At 39.7% G+C, this 17,902-nt stretch overlaps 6 protein-coding genes across 7 annotated transcripts; 1 reads left to right on the top strand and 5 right to left on the bottom strand.

The window, feature by feature from the left end:
* Positions 1 to 113: 113 nt before the first annotated feature.
* On the bottom strand, positions 114 to 2,970 carry LOC130700393 (transmembrane 9 superfamily member 3-like). The gene is made up of 10 exons (XM_057522441.2): positions 2,808 to 2,970; positions 2,523 to 2,718; positions 2,101 to 2,459; positions 1,907 to 2,038; positions 1,674 to 1,840; positions 1,385 to 1,610; positions 1,093 to 1,301; positions 881 to 1,027; positions 721 to 804; positions 114 to 642 (listed from the first exon to the last, which is right to left on the bottom strand). Exons 1-10 carry the CDS (start codon positions 2,883 to 2,885, stop codon positions 498 to 500), a joined length of 1,743 nt encoding a protein of 580 aa, XP_057378424.1. The 5' UTR covers positions 2,886 to 2,970; the 3' UTR covers positions 114 to 497.
* Positions 2,971 to 3,219: 249 nt separating this feature from the next.
* Positions 3,220 to 5,439, top strand: LOC130700388 (galectin-9-like). 2 transcript variants are annotated; one of them, XM_057522435.2, is made up of 6 exons: positions 3,220 to 3,460; positions 3,522 to 3,613; positions 4,084 to 4,294; positions 4,437 to 4,604; positions 4,666 to 4,754; positions 4,816 to 5,439. In XM_057522435.2, exons 1-6 carry the CDS (start codon positions 3,440 to 3,442, stop codon positions 5,144 to 5,146), a joined length of 912 nt encoding a protein of 303 aa, XP_057378418.1. In that variant the 5' UTR covers positions 3,220 to 3,439; the 3' UTR covers positions 5,147 to 5,439. The 2 variants fall into 2 exon arrangements, with proteins under 2 accessions (XP_057378418.1, XP_057378419.1); XM_057522436.2 differs by lacking the exon at positions 4,084 to 4,294 and adding an exon at positions 3,744 to 3,939 and having other exon boundaries at positions 3,228 to 3,460.
* A 1,159-nt stretch (positions 5,440 to 6,598) lies between these two features.
* On the bottom strand, positions 6,599 to 7,799 carry LOC130700389 (uncharacterized). Its single transcript, XM_057522437.2, has 2 exons — positions 7,650 to 7,799; positions 6,599 to 7,559 (listed from the first exon to the last, which is right to left on the bottom strand). The coding sequence occupies exons 1-2, from the start codon at positions 7,662 to 7,664 to the stop codon at positions 6,696 to 6,698; spliced, it is 879 nt and encodes a 292-aa protein (XP_057378420.1). The 5' UTR covers positions 7,665 to 7,799; the 3' UTR covers positions 6,599 to 6,695.
* A 3,115-nt stretch (positions 7,800 to 10,914) lies between these two features.
* LOC130700387 (uncharacterized) lies at positions 10,915 to 12,018 on the bottom strand. The gene is made up of 2 exons (XM_057522434.2): positions 11,928 to 12,018; positions 10,915 to 11,870 (listed from the first exon to the last, which is right to left on the bottom strand). Exons 1-2 carry the CDS (start codon positions 11,943 to 11,945, stop codon positions 10,968 to 10,970), a joined length of 921 nt encoding a protein of 306 aa, XP_057378417.1. The 5' UTR covers positions 11,946 to 12,018; the 3' UTR covers positions 10,915 to 10,967.
* Positions 12,019 to 12,927: 909 nt separating this feature from the next.
* Positions 12,928 to 14,125, bottom strand: LOC130700386 (uncharacterized). The gene is made up of 2 exons (XM_057522433.2): positions 14,038 to 14,125; positions 12,928 to 13,972 (listed from the first exon to the last, which is right to left on the bottom strand). Exons 1-2 carry the CDS (start codon positions 14,050 to 14,052, stop codon positions 13,064 to 13,066), a joined length of 924 nt encoding a protein of 307 aa, XP_057378416.1. The 5' UTR covers positions 14,053 to 14,125; the 3' UTR covers positions 12,928 to 13,063.
* Positions 14,126 to 16,440: 2,315 nt separating this feature from the next.
* LOC130700392 (uncharacterized) lies at positions 16,441 to 17,473 on the bottom strand. The gene is made up of 2 exons (XM_057522440.2): positions 17,209 to 17,473; positions 16,441 to 17,147 (listed from the first exon to the last, which is right to left on the bottom strand). Exons 1-2 carry the CDS (start codon positions 17,251 to 17,253, stop codon positions 16,596 to 16,598), a joined length of 597 nt encoding a protein of 198 aa, XP_057378423.1. The 5' UTR covers positions 17,254 to 17,473; the 3' UTR covers positions 16,441 to 16,595.
* Between the last annotated feature and the right edge of the window lie 429 nt (positions 17,474 to 17,902).

The raw sequence follows: 17,902 nt of genomic DNA on the forward strand, positions 1-17,902 counted from the left end.
GTGTCGACAACGTCGTTCTACGGCAGCGACATCTAGTGTTTAACAATCGATATGTATTTCCAAATAGTCATTTGCGCGGGATTTGCCGTTTTTGATAAGGCCACTCGAAAATGTTTGATTGATCAAAACAAATTTATTGAACAATAATACATTTTATGGAGAAGGGTTTTGACACTTTTTACTTCATAGTAGACATAAATTGACCCGGCCAATGCAGTGTTTCCATCTTAACAACTATTAACCGCCCGGATTGGAATTTTTTGCAATCCATTAATTTTAAAATATGAGGAAACATTAATCCACATGGTTGGGACAGGTAATGCGACTGAACTGGTCGGTGAACAATGTGACAGATGAAAAACTGAAACGAATTAGAAATTGAATTCTTTTAAGGATGAAAGAAGAACCAAATAACAATCAGAAAGCGAGTTGTGCCATACGGATCTATACAGGGCGATCCAGCCAAGCAGAAAACGCTTCGCTCATATCGAATTAATTTAATCGATTTTGACGGTTGAATAAATTTTTCGGACAAAGAGACTGGAGCCTATGTAACCCACGGTTCCGCATAGAACGCCCAAGCCAAGGCTAAAAAGGGCCATGTAGCCAAAGTAAAAAGCAGTTTGGAACAATCCATACATCCTATAAAAAACAAAAACAATTGTAATCGTTTGCCGTTTCCTTCGATATTCCACAGGGAGTATATAATTTAATTCATACTTGGTTTTAAAGAAGAAGTAGTAGATGGCATACAGATAGACATAGCCCGATGTCGAGGCTGCTGATAAGAAGCTTGTCCATTGCCTAGAAACAGGAAGACAATAATAGCTGTTTTAATACCTTTCAATTGAAACCAAATTTAAAATCCCAAGAAGCTTACCATCGGTAGTCCTCGGCGTTGAGCAAAAAATAAGTACAGACAATCGTAACACATACAGTGACTACAATTAGAATCAAAACGACGAGAAGCATGAAGCCGTACACGTAGTAGATCTTGTAGGCCCAGAAAGACGTAAAAATGAAATACCTAGAATTTACAGACCAACACTAATTAGTAACAGGGTGGTAACCCAATGGACTTTATTCTTTTACATTTCAATGAAGATAGATCCAAATGGAAGAATGCCGCCGAGTGCAACAATTACTGCAGGTTCCATGAACCATTTTTTCTCCGGGATTGGACGAGGGACGGCATTGACACGACATGGATAATCTGGTTGGCCGGATAAATTTCGTCCTAATACCGTTCCCACCAATGTCAAAGGAAGGACAATAAATAAACATATACAAGTGATGGCAACCTGAGAAGCAGCGAAAAAGGTTTTATATAACGTGGTTCTTTTATTAAATATTCATTATATGAAGCATTATAGCCCCAGCTTACCATGGATCCGAATGGGATGGCCCTTGAGGCATGATAATAAATGGCGATAAAATTGATGCAAAACTCTGTTCCACAGACAACAGATGGGACAAGAAATGCGGAAACAAGCATTTGTCGGATCCATCGCTTCCCACCCATGCGTGCGTACAAGCTGCCACCAAAGTAACCATTGACAGGTGACGTGGCGGCATATACGAAAATTCCTGTACTGATCAACGAGCCACGTCTCCAAGAGAAATAATACCATAAGTAAACGAAAGGGTATATACATTTTACCTTAAAAACTTACTCTGTATAAAGTTCACCAACAATTGTCAAAAGAATGACACTTATGGTGACTACAGTGATATGGTAGCCGCTGCCAATAAGGGCTGAAAAGAATGTGGCATGAGAAGATGGGCGAAAGACATCGCCATGTACCTGCTTCCAACCATATTCGTCACCCAGATCACGTTCCTATTGAAATACAAAACCAGTATAGTTTAAAGAACTTTTCTCGTCAACAAACAGTAATGGAAATACCATATCATCCATTTCTTCGTCCTTGTTGTATCTCGCATAGTCTTTCCTCAATGTACGCATCAAGATCATTGAGACAAGACCAACCAAAAATATGACCATCATAAAACTGTTGAAAATACTGAACCAATGAATCTGAAAGGCAAAAATATACACATATAGAAACATAATTGGTCAGAAATGAATTAGTAACATACTCTGTGTTGAAAGAAATTTGGATCAAGGTATTTGTCAAATCTGTCTTCAAACTTGACAGCAGAACCCTTCCAGCTGACTTCATAAGTGAAGGAAATCACAGCACCATCCTCAAGCTTAACTTTGTTTTCTGATGTCAAATTGACATCAACAATTTGTTTCCCATTGAAACCAATTTCAAACTTTTTATGAGTAAAGATAAAGTATTCATTGTTTTCTCCAATTTCACCAACAACTCCCCAAATAGGCAAATCATCAAGGTACATTTGGTACCAATAATGATTTTTCACAGCATATGTAAAAGCTTTAAGCTTTTCCTCGGTTAACCCCACTTCACAGTAAGGAGTAGTTGATATTGATCCTAGGAGGTTAATACTGATATAGTTTCTGGTAATTTGTGGTATTGCAATAATGTGAAAAATACCTTTAAAATCAATTGGAATTCCACTAGGCTCAAGTTCCACCCCTTGCAATGCTTCTCCCAAAGTTTCATGGTAGTGGCTGATGGTCTCTTTGGGCCCGCTGCAGAAGGGTAATGAAAAGTAAAGGTACGTCTCCTGACGATTGTGATAAGGACCGACTGTGTTCACCCACAACACGACTTCTTCGTTGTCTTCATACTAAAATTAGTTACGAAGAAATTTTATGAGAATCATTCCTACGAAGGGCCGGTTTCAAGAGTCACAAAGCTGAACTAGGTTTGACTTACAATGTGATTGTGCTCATCGCCTCCAACAAATACTGTTAACAGTAGGAGGCACAATAAAAATAGCTTTGAAGAAATCATGGTGGCGTTTGTTTACGAAGTAGTTCCCCAAAATATATCACGTTTGCATACGCCTTTTAATAACTTGATGCCAAACAACTTTGCAGCCACGTCAACTTTTCAGCTAAGATCACTCGTTTGGTCATGGATCTCCAGAGGGCCGTCGGGTATGTATTGCCTTATTAAGCGCTAGATGGCGATGTAATGAAAGGTAAACAACCAATGTAAACAAAAGCGGCAATGCTACCATCGTTATTTTATCTTAAACAAATGATTTTGTAGAAAAGAATATTACGGTGAACGTCATTATTTGCAGCTAATGTAAAAGTTTATTGAGCAATAGCGTTTAAAAAGGTTGGAGCAATATAAAAGGCAACAAACATCAAGAGAATTCTACTGAATGATAAGTGTTATCAGCTAGCCAACTGGCCTGTATCTTCGTCAATCATGAAACCGACGATGCATTGATAACCAACCGGTTGGGCTCTGAACCCCACATTCAGTTCTGCATATCGGAGCCACACTACATGTAAGAAAGACTAATTCCTGTTTCTGCAAGATCGGCATCACTGAAAATGATGACAATTACCAATCCAGTAAGAATTTTGACAGCCCAAGTCCATGAATTATGAATACAAGGTTCATTTTTTTTTCAAGGTGATTCCCTATGTTACAGGCTTACCTGGTGGCTGTTTGCAGGTAGGGAGCATGATCATTGTCCATGGTCAGCCAACTTTTAATTGTAACAGGTAGGACACAACTTTACTGGTTTCCCTTACTATCTAGGCTCATTGTGAGCTACACATAGGTCCATTATCATCGTTATCTAAAAATGTTGCCTTAGTAAACCCAGAACTTTTTGCTTTCAACATCTCGTAGGTTTAGCATTAACTTGGTACATCAGGGCAACATGTATTGCATCTTCCATTTCAATGCTCGTTTCGACCAGGGCCAGGTTGTTCGCAATACCAATTTCCCGTCTTCGACGTGGGGACCCGAGGAGCGATCCGCATTGCCATTTACCAGAAATAAGCCTTTCTTTTTGGAAATAAGATGCTTGCAAGATCGTTTTATGGTTTGCCTTATTCAGATCCCTACCGAGAAATTCGTGTATCCTTGCGGCTTCGCTTTGTTCGCTTATCAGTTATCGTTTCGCTCGTGATTTCAACGTGTCCATTGTTTCCAAATTTTTATGCGTTTTATGTTGTTATCTGTCCAGGTTTTGTGTAAGCTTAGTCTGTGGGCCGCAGCCGGAACTTGGTGATATCGCATTCCAGTTGACTGCGCATTTTGACACAAATTGGGTCATCCGCAATAGCAAAATAAATAAGGAGTGGGGTGTCGAAGAGGGGACGGCAACACGCAAATTCCCCTTCCAACGCCTTCAACCTTTCCAGCTTGAGATTTTCACTAGTTCGTCCTGTTATGTGGTAAGTCATTCTCTACTCGCGTCCACCTGCATTTTCTTTCAAATGTTGTCATGGGGCTTATCGGCTAGTTTCGCTTGATCCCGTATCTTACATGACATTTTGTGGTTTTGCTGATAATAGTTTACGTTTTACGGATGAACAGGTTGCCATTGATGGAAATCATTATTGTGAATACGCCCATCGTGTTTCCTATTCCCAAGCTAACACTCTTCAAATCACTGGAGATGTCCAAGTCAGCACGGTTGAATTTAGATCAACAAACACTTACCCAACATTTCCATCAGGCAATCGCCTTAACGTAGCCAATCCGGTAATGCAAATGAGTTTCGGAACGGTAAATTAACCATCTTCTGATACCAATATTATTCCAGCCGATCCCTTTTGCTTCGTCGATCAACGGACCTCTGTCAGTGGGAAACGAAATTCAAATTCATGGACAAGTGAAGCCACATCCTAATAGGTAACTTACGTGATCACGTCCAATAAAGCCATGCTAACGAAATCCTATTCACATTACGCAGGTTCCACATAAACTTGCAGCAAGGGTGTCAGAGTCCTCCTTCGCCAACCATCGTTTTCCATTTCAATCCCAGATACGAAGGCGGAAATCGCGTTATCGTCATGAATTCCTTATTAGGCGGCCAATGGGGATCCGAGCAGCGCATTGCGAGCGGAAGACTTCTCGCGCCTGGAACCACATTTGTGCTGATCATTAGACGTCAAGCCTACAATTTTGAAATCCTGATCAATGCAACTACCATCGCCCATTACGCCCACCGCATCGGAGCCGACATTGTAGATTCGGTTACCATCGATGGGGATGTGATCGTCGGTAAAGTCGTCGCGATTTAGAAAACCTAATCAAAGCAGTTTATGCACATTCCAAATATGTAAAACCTTTGCCAAAATTGCTGCTGATAGTTTACCCTTTAGTTGTCTGGAGCTGTAAGCAATTGGTGCGAACCCAACCTCTAGAATCACCATACCGTGTGATTTTATAACTTGGTCCATTAGTAAAGTACCTATTTTTCCTGTTAATTAGAGACACAAAAGGTACAACAAACTTGTTAGATTATCGGCTATTTTCCAATATCAATAAAAAATATATGTTTGTGTAGCACATGCCAATATGTGCCATGCCAGTATTCCGTTATCATCCTTGTTTTGCGGTGGACCTTGATTGACATTCTAACCGTGTTCTCTCCATACGTTATATGTAGACGTTTAGAACTAGTCCCACATCGAAATAAGTTCTCAATTCCTAGGTTAGGCATGGAAATTAATACTTATCAGTACTTAACGTTTCAAATTGACTTAAATTAGTTACTTTCAAATTGGAGAATCTAACTTCAGCCTTTTGACGACTTGTACTCAACTACAACGTGTTATTATAGAAACCTGTAAAGAATAAGCTCAAGGTTAAATATCTTAGAGGTGATGGCCGGCATAGTAGAATAGTTGCAGTAATATTGAGACAGTTGCTGATACCTAAGTTAAAAACAAATACCTAGTTCTCATGCTAACTAAGATTCCCTTATTTCTTCTGCAAAACCAACGGCAAGTGTTGATGTACCTCAGACATTAAATTTTAGTAAAGTGAAACGGGAAAAACCCTTTTCCGAAATTCGTTATGGAAATCCGCAACTTTGGCTGACATAAATTTCTGATAGCTGTGTCAGGCAACAACAGGAGCCTACGAAGAAAAGTGATCACCATGGCAATGAAAAAGAAGTTCTTCTACCTGGGGAATATTCATTTCTGTGATCTCTTTTTTCCTGAAGATATGTCGGATATCTTGGATGCGGACGTTAAACGGATGTTTCTCAAGTCCAGGGACATTGGAACACTAAGACGAGGTTGCGAAAAAAAACTGGTTCAAATACAAAAATCATGCCTGCAACAATATAACATTAATGAAAAATTTGTGCATATTAACTCACTGGTTAGCTCCTGCAATCTGCAGGCCATTGTCATTGAGGTTCAAACTGTTAAACCCATGTTTTTTGGTCAACTTTGTTCGGACTATCAAACTCCACTTGAACTGGTTATCCTTGTTAAATCATAACAGTAGCTAAAATCAGTTACTTGAAATGAAGTGCCTTGGCAGCACATGTTCACCTTATTGGTTTAGAAGTAACTTGTCTTAATATGATCTTCCATTTGCAACTCTGCAACAGTTCATACTCTAGCGACTGGCACATGCAACCAAGAAGATGCTGCAGTTATTGACATTTGCTGCCAAGAGAGCTATTTTGAGTATGATTTTCTCCTACATATTTATACAATACTAGGAAATAAACAAAATTCAGTTTCAAAATTTATGACTATTATTGTATCATCACCACTATGAAAGAAAATAAAAGCGCTATAAACGGTATTCAACAAAGGGGAAGTTTCAGAATCAGCTCGAACGATAAGCTCGTCCGATTTTAGCCTGCCAATTGACGTCACGCATTACGTTTTCACGCGTGTTGGACACGGGAGGGAAGCCCAGCTCTCTTGGCTTAGGAAGAGATCCAAAGGGGCGGTTAGGGAAGTAATCCCTCAATTCCACTTTCCCCGAACTTGGATAATACGGTTGCAGAAGAGCATCATCCGACTCGTTGAAAGCTTCATCCATCACTGGTGGATAACCTCGATTTGGTGAACTGATTTCTACTTTCTCCGGAGAAGATACAACAGGTTCAAGAGGTAACACATGAGCAATGAAGATGGGTTCGACTGGTGAAGCAGGTTCTACCGATGGCGAAAGAATCGGAAGGAAATCCACTGGATCGGATGATAAAACAGACTGAGAAACGTCGATAGCAGGTGCTTCAGCATTTATCGCAGACGTAATCCTGGAATCAACAGTAGGATCTTCCTCCACAGGTGCAGATTGGCCGTCGTGTGAAACGGTTTCGACGGTATCCTGAAAGTCAACAAAAGATGCAAAATCAGTTGGGATAGCATCCGAAGCGACTGGCTCTTCTTTCTGATCAGTAGCTAGAATGAACGGATTGATCTGATCTTCAATCCGTATTAAATCCGCGTTGATAACGTCTGCTACAAGTAAGCCTTCAGTTGTCGGGACGAAAGGGTCGACGGTCGTTGTTGCCAGATCCGCTCCATTGTCGGCTAAAAACTGCTGGTAATCTTGTGCTAGACTGGGATCGCTGCGAGTGACTCGAGGAATCACGAGATTCCGTGACTTCACTGCAATCGGTCCGGCGCAACAGATCGCGAATTGAAGCAATAGCAGGCACGCAACTCTGCTTTCAATCAACTAATCCATTTTTTTTTTTAAATCAACGAAAAAAAATCAATGAAATGTATAAATTCTGATTAAAGTTAGATCAATTTTATGCCATCTTACGGTAGTGAAATTCATGGTAGATGGCGGAGGGAGCTGTTGTCCAGTGGGCAAACTGAATCTGACTGCAGAATAAAATCAGTAGATTGGCTTTTTATAGTCAGCATGGGGCTTTGCTTATTCCCAGCCATTTTCGTCTTTCCCAACTTTTACCTATTAACTCAAAAAAAGAAAAAATAATAAAGACGAGGGCCAAATGCCGTCCAACAGTTTTACGACATACACCGTCGAAAGGGAAAACTCTCGGCGAGAGTGATGTATTCATTTTGGCCCGAAGCTTGCGAGGAGCAAGTCCAAAACGATTAGCAAACCTGATTTCCATCATCTAATTTACGACTACGCTTTTTTTTTTCTTTTCTTTCTTCTGTCTAGTTTCACTTTTTTGAACGGCGTCATCTGCTGCCGCTGTTTCCACACACTACATTACGGAGCGCATATGCAACTTTTGACTGCTTTTCGCATTGTGTATTCTTGGAGCGCAAGAAACGATTATACAACCGATGCCACCGTTCATATATTTTTGTTACGTCTGCAGTTCTGCTCTGATACGTTAAACGAGGAGAAAATCGCTGTGTGTAAAAAAAGATTTTTACGAAGGAAAAGAAAAGCATTTAGCGGCTTGTCTGGATGAGATATTTGAGCGGGTACGTCGGCGTTCGCCAAATGTTCACGTTAGTCGGTTAACAAGAATGTTCAAGTGGGTATGCAACAAGTTTTTTTTCAACCACAGTCGCTTTCCATTCTAAGTTACGAAGCCTAAAAATCATCTCCTTTGTCATTTAGTAGGATGACTTTGCTTTTAATGAATAACATTAGCCAAAGGGAATGGAGAGAGTCGAAGCTGTCGAGTACACGGTGCGATTATAATTTCGAATATCTATTAGTAGATTATTTCGTACCGTCTACATCTTTCCGTTTAATTGCCGTTCTATTGTGGATTATTCTAGATTGAACCTACGCAAGTTGTACGAGAAATTTATTGCGTATTCACAGATAACATGATAAAAGATCGTTAGACGCCGTGCAACGGATGGGATTAATAGGTAACGAATGCTGCGAAAAACCAATCTCACTTATTTTTAAGATACTTTGGTCAAAACAAAAATTGATCGCAAAAAAGGAACTGTGTTAATCATGTCATTTGACACACAGAATTGAAAACGTACTGACATTATAAACAACAGGGTTAAGCCAAACATCAGTATACAGTACACGATCTTCGCTGCCCATGATGCCACTTGAGTTTTCCATATGATGGCTTTTGTTTAAGTTAAAGGTAAATTCCTTTTCTAGTGCTATGGAAGCAGGAACATCGAAAGAAAACTAAATGGGAACATTACCATTTCTGTTGGTGTTCAATCCGCACTAGTCTTAATCATAATGACAATTTACTCAGTTATATGACTATTGCGTCAGATGTAAAGGCAACGACGTTTTGGTCAACACGAGAACTTCGTTAAGTTACAAGCCATTCCATGCCTTATTTAAAGTGAATAGCATTCAAAGGCCTCGCGTCGAGATGAATATTGTTCATCTATTCGAATTCCATTTTTATTTGTTAATTTCAAGAATTCAAGAGATCAATGTTCCATATAGGCTGATTCGGTAATTACGTAGGAGGAAGCAAAGGAGGAGGGGGCCCATTCGTGAACTTCTCTGCCTAGAATTTCGGAATCAATTTCTCTTTAACGTTTCGTTGCCTTAATTGCCAACCACTCCCACAAAAGATAATTGTCGAGTTGAGTACAGTGCAAATTGATTTAAAATGAGGCTCGTTGAACAGTACCAGCCCAAACAAAGACTATTCAAGTGGATAAACAGTGGGAAAACGTAACGAACTGAAAAATGATCTAGCTAACAAACGATTGTTTTTTCCGCAATCTAGATTACCTTGTAAGCATAACTGAAACTTCAAGGAAATGGAAAACACTAGGTTATCTTTTACCGAAGAGATTTCACTTTTTTTGTTTTTTTTTACATCAACGTGGGTGCGCCCTTTAACATCATTTTCCTCGTTACCATTTACGACGCGAATAGAATTGTTGCGTAATCTGTACGAAACCATACAATTACAAATCTATTCAATGACTGTAACAGCTTACAAGCAAGTATCAGCCCACAAAACAATTTCTAAAACTATTACCTTCACAACAAAACAGACGATATGCTATTTTAATTACCGTACTTAACTTGAGTTCACCAGGAATCATGCAACCAAACACCACATAGTCCAACATCTGTACCACGCGAGAGCTGAAAACATGTAACACCGAAGTAACACTAATTTCACTTTTTTTCAAGTTAAACTTACCGAAAGTTGAAACCACGAATGCACTATTTAAAGTTTTTCAAAAGATTAATCAAGACGTTTGTCTCCAACTTTAAGGGTTTTGTCCTGTAAAAAAACAGCTGATGTTTTTATAGTATTAGTTCTGCTTAAACGTAATGTTTCTAATCGAAAAAAATTTAAAAGCTTTCGCGTCAATGACGGATTACAGATTTCTTAATAGTGTTCATTATTTATCTAATCCAAATTTTAATCGAAATCCGTTAAAGATTGCCGAGTGTTTATCCTAATGCACTACTTGGTTGTTTAGGGCATGAGATGAAGCTCAAAGTTTGTACGGCAATCTTGCAGCCACCGTGAAAGGGGATTGGAGAACAGAAGAGGGTCAGTGTGGGAGGAAAATCGATTAAAAGCCTATCTTTGTCATTTTTTAGTATTCTGTTTTAAAAAAAGTAACATCCAATCGACGAACTTTAAGTATTCAATATCAGTGAAGCTGAAACTAACATTTTAATTCAACTGATCATTTCGTTTAGATGAGGAGTTCTAAGGGTTTAATGTTGCATGTTTCAACAATGATATGTGATGAACCATCTCTTAATAAACGTTAATTTGTTTACATTGTTTAAAACCCACTGATCTTAATTCATAGAGAGCTGAGAGTACCGATGTCATTCTTATCATCCGAAATTAAGTATCTGCGTCCGCATAACTATCTTAAGTCTGCGGGATTTCCGTTAAATTACATTTTAAAAAAAGCCATATTTCAACAAATCTAATGTCGATACATAACTGATGTGATAACGATATCTCAAGTGCAAGGTATTGTATCTAAGATAGAGAAAACAAAAATTGCACGTGTCGTTTTCAGTGCAGTATATTTTGGCCAATACTGTTCGTTTGCCAAAAATCTAATATAAATCAAACCTCGATCATCACGATAAGCGCAAATGAATCTAGTCAGGGAAACTGCACAGTGTCTTGACTGTAGACTATGTTACAAAACACATGATGACAAATGCGTGTGTGCCAAATTACCTGAATTCGGCCCAATTGACTTGAACATCAAAATTTTCGTGAGTATTACTCACGGGAGGGAAACCCAGTTCACGCGGCTGTGGAGAAGATCCGAACGGACGACCGGAAGAGCTACCAAATTTAGTAGGGATAGTGGAAACAATGTAAGAATCATCGGTAGGATGATTGATGGAGAATGGTGAGCCGGTGTAGGAGGCAGGCGTCGTGCTCTCCTTTTGGATCCAATCCAGCGGAACAACATCACCGTTATTGACTTGTTCAGGTGAAGCTACTGCTAAATTATCTGGAACGACGGCATTGTCTGGCGATTCTGACGTCACGAAGGGGATGGCTTCATTTGGCATCAACGGCAAAGAGCCAATGCCAATGTAAGTAGCCAATGGAAACGTTGTGGCGTTGACAGACGGATACGTAAGAGGCAAATGAACCGAATCTGAAGGAGCCGTTGGTAAAAGGGGAAATGAAAGAGACACTGAAAGATCCTCCGGAGCAGACTCCCTGTCGTTTGAAATGCTGTGAAAGCTTTCCTGAAAATCTGCAAAAGCCGGATGTTCAGTCGTAGCTGAATGTGGAACGTGCAGCCCTTCCGAAAAAACGAAAGTATGGGCGGGATCGTGAATTCCGGTGGACTCTGTGTTCATTTCTGGCTCCACTGGCAGGAGTTGTTCAGTTGTTGCAATGAATAGCTCGTTTGTGTCAGCCTCATGATTCAATTCATTTGCATCATTCGGTCGGTAATACGCCTGTAAGGCGTACGGGTCGTTGCGTGTGCTTCGCCGGATATTGGCTAGGGTGCGCAACTTGTCCGCAACCGAGTTGGACGAACGAGTTGGACCGGCAGAGGAAACGGACAGTTGAATCAAAAATAAACAAACGAACAATGTCGTGTTGTTTCTCACCTAGGAACGATAAATGTTAATATTCATTTGAAACGGATCCAGATGGAATTAAATTACTTTAGTTAGCCAGAGCATGGTGAAAATGAAAGTTAACGAATTTAACAGGCAGGTGATATTTTTTGCAGGTGGTTACTACACGTTAGCGGATATTCACCTGACTGAGGAGCAACAAACAACCAACAGGCTTTTTATACTGGCCAAAAAAATTTCTACACGTTTGATTTCTTCTACGCAGCTTTTACTATACGCACAGATTATACGTGCTGAGCTAGCCGCAAAAATCATCTCGGCAGAATGGTTGCAAAAATTGTTTGGCTTCTGTTGTATCATCGCCGGCGGGTTACAACTATTAGCCTTATTCTTTACAGTTGAACGACACGCCGACGAAAGGGAAAATGGCGAGATGCGTCCATTTAGCCCGCAGCATGACGTTTACCTATCTTGAATTTCTATCTAAATATCGTGTTGGCTGTTTATTTTTTTTTTTTCGAAATAGTTTCACTTCCTGAATAGTGTGTTATGCTGTTTCATCATCCTGAAATATAGACTTATCTTTGGCATCAACCATTGTCTGACTCTAGTGGGTTTAACTTTATTTTTCTTGAATTATTTGCCGACAATAACACATGTTATGGGCAATCAAATGTTTATGAGAATTCGCAGCTGTCTGTATGACTTGTATTTTTTTTTCTTATGTCGAATTAGCAACCAAAATATTGTGCACTTTTCTTTTTCTGGAGGTGTTGCCATTTAAATTTTAAATCAGAACATTAAAACTAACGAGGCAAAAATTTAAGCAGATAAGTACAATGTTGATTTGAAGATTAAACAAATTTATTTTTGCAGGTGGAGAACGTTGGACAGGTAAGACTCTTATTAGAATACGTCGGTCCTTGCGTATGAAGGACTTTTCGAAAGTGGCGCAATTTCAAACTTCATTTTCCCACGTACAAATGGCTTTACGTCAGAGCCTCTTTATGAAAGAAAAAGAGGGAAAGGGCAATAAAGAGAAAACGAAAATCCGGCGAATGATTAACTGCAATATATTTCTATGTCATCACCAATAAGGAATCAAAAGAAAAACATAATGTCGGCATTTTGAAAAAAAAAACATATCAAAAACCGATAGACTCTAAAACAAATTCAGTTGAAATTTTCTCAAGTCCAAATAGCAAACGTAATCCTAATCGGCTTTATTTCTTCCACCAATCAACGTGGAGGCCGAAATTCTCGTCCGTGTTTGAAATGCGTGGAAAGTCGAGTTTCTTCGGACGTCGGGGAAAGTCATCTTCCTCGCCCGAATAAAGGCTAACAGCTAGAGGAAGGGCGGAGAAAGTAGGTGGCAGGTAAATGGGTTGATCTTGTTCTTCAGACAGGTATGGATTCAAAGGAGCCTCGTAAGAAACAACTGGCCGACGTTTAGGCTGTTCCAGTTTGTAATGGACTTGTGTTCCGTATTTGATGGCCGGCTTCTTCCCACCCGCGGGTTTTTTCAATTTATTCGATGAAAAATTCACATCTTCCATCGACGAGTGGATGACAGGTTCGACTTGCTTCACAGGTAGAGGGGTAGTTTCGGGCTCGGATGCAATCATAGGGACACGCACAGGTGCATTTAAAGGAAGGTCTGAAGGGGTAGCCGATGAGGATTCCGGGAGAGTTTCAGCAACGGCGGTCAAAGGTGTTTCGGTTTTCGAATCGATCACGGGATCCTTAACATCCTGGACAGCTTCAGCCTCAAGTGGAGTTGACTCTGTCGTATCCTGTGGGTCGGATTCAATCGCAAGAGAGGCCGGAACTGGTTCGTCTAACAGCGAAGCTGGTAGACTTTGCCCGCCGCTGATGACTTCCTGCTCAACAGGTAAATAGTCCTCAGTTGTTGGAATGGAAGGTTCGGTCGTTGTTGTTATGACGTCAGCTCCACCATCGTATTTTTTGACATCTTCAGCTGGATCTTCTCGAGCTAAATGTTGGACGTTGACATATTTCTGCGTTAGCGAACGATTCACTTCATTCCTGCGAGACGGACGAGCCGGGCCAGCGATGCTGATCGTCAGTTGAATCATCAGCAAATAAGCCAAAACGACTCCGCTCTTTCTCACCTAATTAAAACGAATAAAAATTAATGTTTAATCAATTTTAAATGAAAATAAACAGGGAAACTTACGTTAAGAAATCGCATGACGATTATTTTTGTTTTCAAGTGTTATTAGATTATATTGAAATAAGAAGCTATTGTTATGTCAACAGCTAAGCACAGTCTGACTGAAATACGTGTCGACCAATGGCTTATATAGCACCGGGCTGGTTCTAATTGTCTTTCAACACCTGACGGTTGATTAAAAAACAGGTACAGGCAGCACAAAAACGATGTTCAATTGGCTGCTTCTTTAGCTAAGGCCATCAAGTGTGTTCCACCTACCCAATAACTTCGTTTAGCTCCGTTCTATTGTCTGCTTAGGAAAATGGCGAGTGCAATGCATTCGTTAGTTCCTTAACGATTAGCGAACGCGTTTTCTACCTAAATTTACGACTTTTGTTTTCCTGGTTTCACTTATTATTATATGTTTTTTTTTTCTCTCCGTGTTTCACCATGAATTACAATTTTTTCCGGCAATCTGCTGTCTTATTTTCCAGTGCTGCACGTTTTGCAAGCAACTTTTTTGTTGCTCGATGGATAATTCTTAATCTATGTGTTGACTGTGTTTGAGGTGTTCCAGGTGCTTGACACATTTCTTGCATATTTTTTTTCCCACTGCTGCCCAACTTTCTTTACCTCGTGTGATTAAACGAGAGGTTATAAGCAACATATGGACTGGCCGATCATTGTTTCGACTTTCATCTGTCTTGTTGGCAAATGTGTATTTACGAGTCGCTGCTATACACAAGAACCGAAAACATAATTTTCCCATGGCCGTTTCATAACAGGAAAAAAAAATGTCTATAAAAGGGAAAATGGGACGATTTGTTTCCAAATGTGTGTTTTACAGCGTTTGTTTTGAGGACTGCATAACACCAGTGGGTATAAGACTAGCGAATAAGTAAATGGGCAATCAAATGGCAATGATTTTCGTACCCTAAAAGGAAATGGTGAATAAGTAAACGCCTTTTTTTAAAAACAACTCGGATACATTTTCGTGCAAAACGAAGAAATGCGTGTTAGCAATTTATGGTACGTACGAATGAGGTGACGCGTAGAACTGGAGTTTCACCTAAACTCAACAACATTTCCTTGTTGCAAGAAGCGCCCATAAAGGCCCTGTGTGACCGCTGGACTGTTTTAGCAAAACGAATATTCTAATTGGATGAGTCAATTTACAGAATTTCGACTCTATTTTTAGACGTTTCGAGAGACACCCACTAAAAGTCAGTTACAATTTTCTCTTGTTACGAAGAGAAAAAAAATTTGCTAATAAGGAGTTGTTAAAGTTTTTCCCTCCCTGTCTGAAGGGGACACAGCTGTGAGTATTCGGACGACATAATATATGTATAGAAAAACACTTGTTTGTTGCTGAAATTTCGTTTATAGTTTCCTCTGTCGGATCAATTAAAGCCCCACCCGCTGCGCGGTTTTCATTTTGAGGGAAAGTTACACTCGTTTTTCCCGCGGCCATAGAGGATATCCACTTGACTTGTTTAATGCAGTTGCCGGAGGAAATCGAAACGGCTCTTCCGTGGCATTGAGATCATTGGACATAATATCTGTTTACATTCATTATTTCTCTAACGGGAAATCGCAAGCCGAAATTTTTGTTAATGAACAGTGATGTATTTAACAAGGTTTATCAGTCTAGAATTGTTTCGTCTACTGGAAAAACGTAACACGCGAACATGTTATCGTGCAAGCAAAGACTTTTTCATAACCAGAAAACGAAAACGCTTTGTTACTTAACGCTACGCTTTTGCATTAAGATTTTCAAGGAGTCATTCGAAAAATTGATTTGCCCATTACACGAAAAACATAAAAACGGCTTGTCAGTTGCTTCGTGATTCCTCTCATAAACAAGTCTCAAAATAAATATAAGGATCTTTTAAATGTGTTGAATATCAAACCATTTTAATGCCAATATAGCGCCAAAAGTCACCAGAAGCTATGAAATTATTGACAGGTTGTAACAAATGTAGTACCATTCTTTGACAAAAGCACTAGTTCGCACTATTCATTTATCCGAAATCGTTATTTGCTAGTAGTTTCCTGGTTAGTATAAGAAGGCTTCTGTATCATCGACTTATCACTGACGATGCAGTTTAAATGAAATGTTACATTGCTGGACGTGAAGCACTTCTTTCAAGCGTATGTTACATTATTCGGGATGACCACACATTCTGCACGAATTCTATTAATGAACTTTTATGATTAATGAATTAATTATGCAATGATGCAACTTATGGCATATGATATAAAACAAAGTTGTATCGTAAGATAACCTTGATGCATATTCCGCTATGAAAAAGGTTGTCATAGCTCTTTTACTTTTATGGTAATAGCCATTTCGTTTAATAGTAATGATTGACAGTCTCATGAGTTTCATTCTTCAACTTTCTTGTTAATTAAGAAATCCCTTCACGGCGAGATTCAACAAAGCGAAAAGGTACACGCACTTGAGTACATTTTGATGAGCCAAATTAAACAGGAATAATGTTTCAAACAATAAAAATAAAATTGAAAACGAGGTTGACATTCGCTGGTCCTCATGAACCGGCAAAGGATTGACGATGTCACACCTATAAAATGTCCCAATTATTTTGTTGGAAAACATTTTCACGAGTGTTGGTTATCTGTGGAAAACCCAGTGCCCTGGGTTTAGGTGGATGTCCGATGTTCAAGAAAGATTCATCTGATGACGCGTATGTTTGGGGACGAACTGGGGCATCAGCAGATGGATCCACAGAATCGGATGCAGCAACATTTGGCGCTGGCGAATCTGGAGCTCTTGCCGGAACTTGAGGCAGAATATTTTTCAGAAAATCATACAAGGGATCTTCAACTATGGCAGGTCCTTTCTGAGCTTCTTCCACTGGATAAAGTGGAGAAAAATCCATCGGATGTGCTTGTACAACTGAAGGCGATTCGTCGTCTGTTTCCAACGGTGCTTCAGTCAGACCCATTTTCATGAAATTAAAAAAAGGCTGTTCAGTCTGCGCATAATCAGGCAAATCTTCTCGTGCGGAACTCTTTGCTCGTAAATGGACGTTCGCATTAAACCAAGGAGCAGCACAGCTGATGGACACTCCACACAAAACCAGCCAAGCGATGATACCTCTGTTCTTCCTCATCTAGAGAAAAATTATGTTAATCTATTCATTTCATTAAAGACATTATCGATAACTAACTTACGGTAAAAAGACTCGTAATCAATGTTTCGAATGAGGCAGTTTCCATGATGAAGTCTTGTGGGCTGAACGAGCTTGACTGAAAGACAATGCGACTCGCTTGCTTATATAGGACTGCAACGAGAGTCGCTTTCTTTCTCCAATCATCTCATTGAACTAAAGTTGGTTGACGCAAAACGCATCGGGAAAAGCTTTTCCCAATTTCTAGATTATGACTCCTGTAATGGTGTCCCCAGGTACAACGTTCACGCAGCTCGGCTCTCGGTGGGTAGGAAGATGTTCGTGATCGTTAGCCTTAAGCATGTATATCCAGAACAAAAAATGGCGAATTTTGTCGTAGAAATCTTTAAGATAAATTATTTTCTCCTCAATTTATGATGTCATTTTCTCTATAGTTTCACTTACAATTTACTGGGCAGCGTCTGAATCCATTTCTTTTTCATTCTCCATCTCCTGAAATAAATTGTTTTAGTAAACATGCAGATTGCGATCGATCGTAAAAGAATTTAGATTCAGTTTATTGTGATAAGGCAGCAGTCAAATATCCTTTGCGAATGGTCTTTGCCCTCATCAGCTTTCTTTTCTTTTTCCGCTCGTTTGCTTGCCATATTTACCTGCAGCACAGAACAGTTGGGAATTAATGTTACGAGACTTTCTGCTGTCTTGTGTATCTCTTCTTTATTGTTTTAGAGACGCCC

This window comes from Daphnia carinata, chromosome 8 (assembly GCF_022539665.2).
Source record: "Daphnia carinata strain CSIRO-1 chromosome 8, CSIRO_AGI_Dcar_HiC_V3, whole genome shotgun sequence".
Classification (NCBI taxonomy): domain Eukaryota; kingdom Metazoa; phylum Arthropoda; class Branchiopoda; order Diplostraca; family Daphniidae; genus Daphnia; species Daphnia carinata.

What these genes read in the sequence shown, in the direction of transcription:
- LOC130700393 (XM_057522441.2), bottom strand. Translation starts at nt 2,885, where the DNA reads ATGATTTCTTCAAAGCTATTTTTATTGTGCCTCCTACTGTTAACAGTA. An exon ending in CCATCCCATTCGGATCCATG is followed by an intron (nt 1,302 to 1,384) that starts GTAAGCTGGGGC and finishes GCTGCTTCTCAG; the next exon opens with GTTGCCATCACTTGTATATG. An exon ending in AACGCCGAGGACTACCGATG is followed by an intron (nt 805 to 880) that starts GTAAGCTTCTTG and finishes TCCTGTTTCTAG; the next exon opens with GCAATGGACAAGCTTCTTAT.
- LOC130700392 (XM_057522440.2), bottom strand. Translation starts at nt 17,253, where the DNA reads ATGGAAACTGCCTCATTCGAAACATTGATTACGAGTCTTTTTACC. An exon ending in TGATTACGAGTCTTTTTACC is followed by an intron (nt 17,148 to 17,208) that starts GTAAGTTAGTTA and finishes ATTTTTCTCTAG; the next exon opens with ATGAGGAAGAACAGAGGTAT.
- LOC130700388 (XM_057522435.2), top strand. Translation starts at nt 3,440, where the DNA reads ATGATGACAATTACCAATCCA. An exon ending in GCCTTAACGTAGCCAATCCG is followed by an intron (nt 4,605 to 4,665) that starts GTAATGCAAATG and finishes ATATTATTCCAG; the next exon opens with CCGATCCCTTTTGCTTCGTC. An exon ending in GTGAAGCCACATCCTAATAG is followed by an intron (nt 4,755 to 4,815) that starts GTAACTTACGTG and finishes CACATTACGCAG; the next exon opens with GTTCCACATAAACTTGCAGC.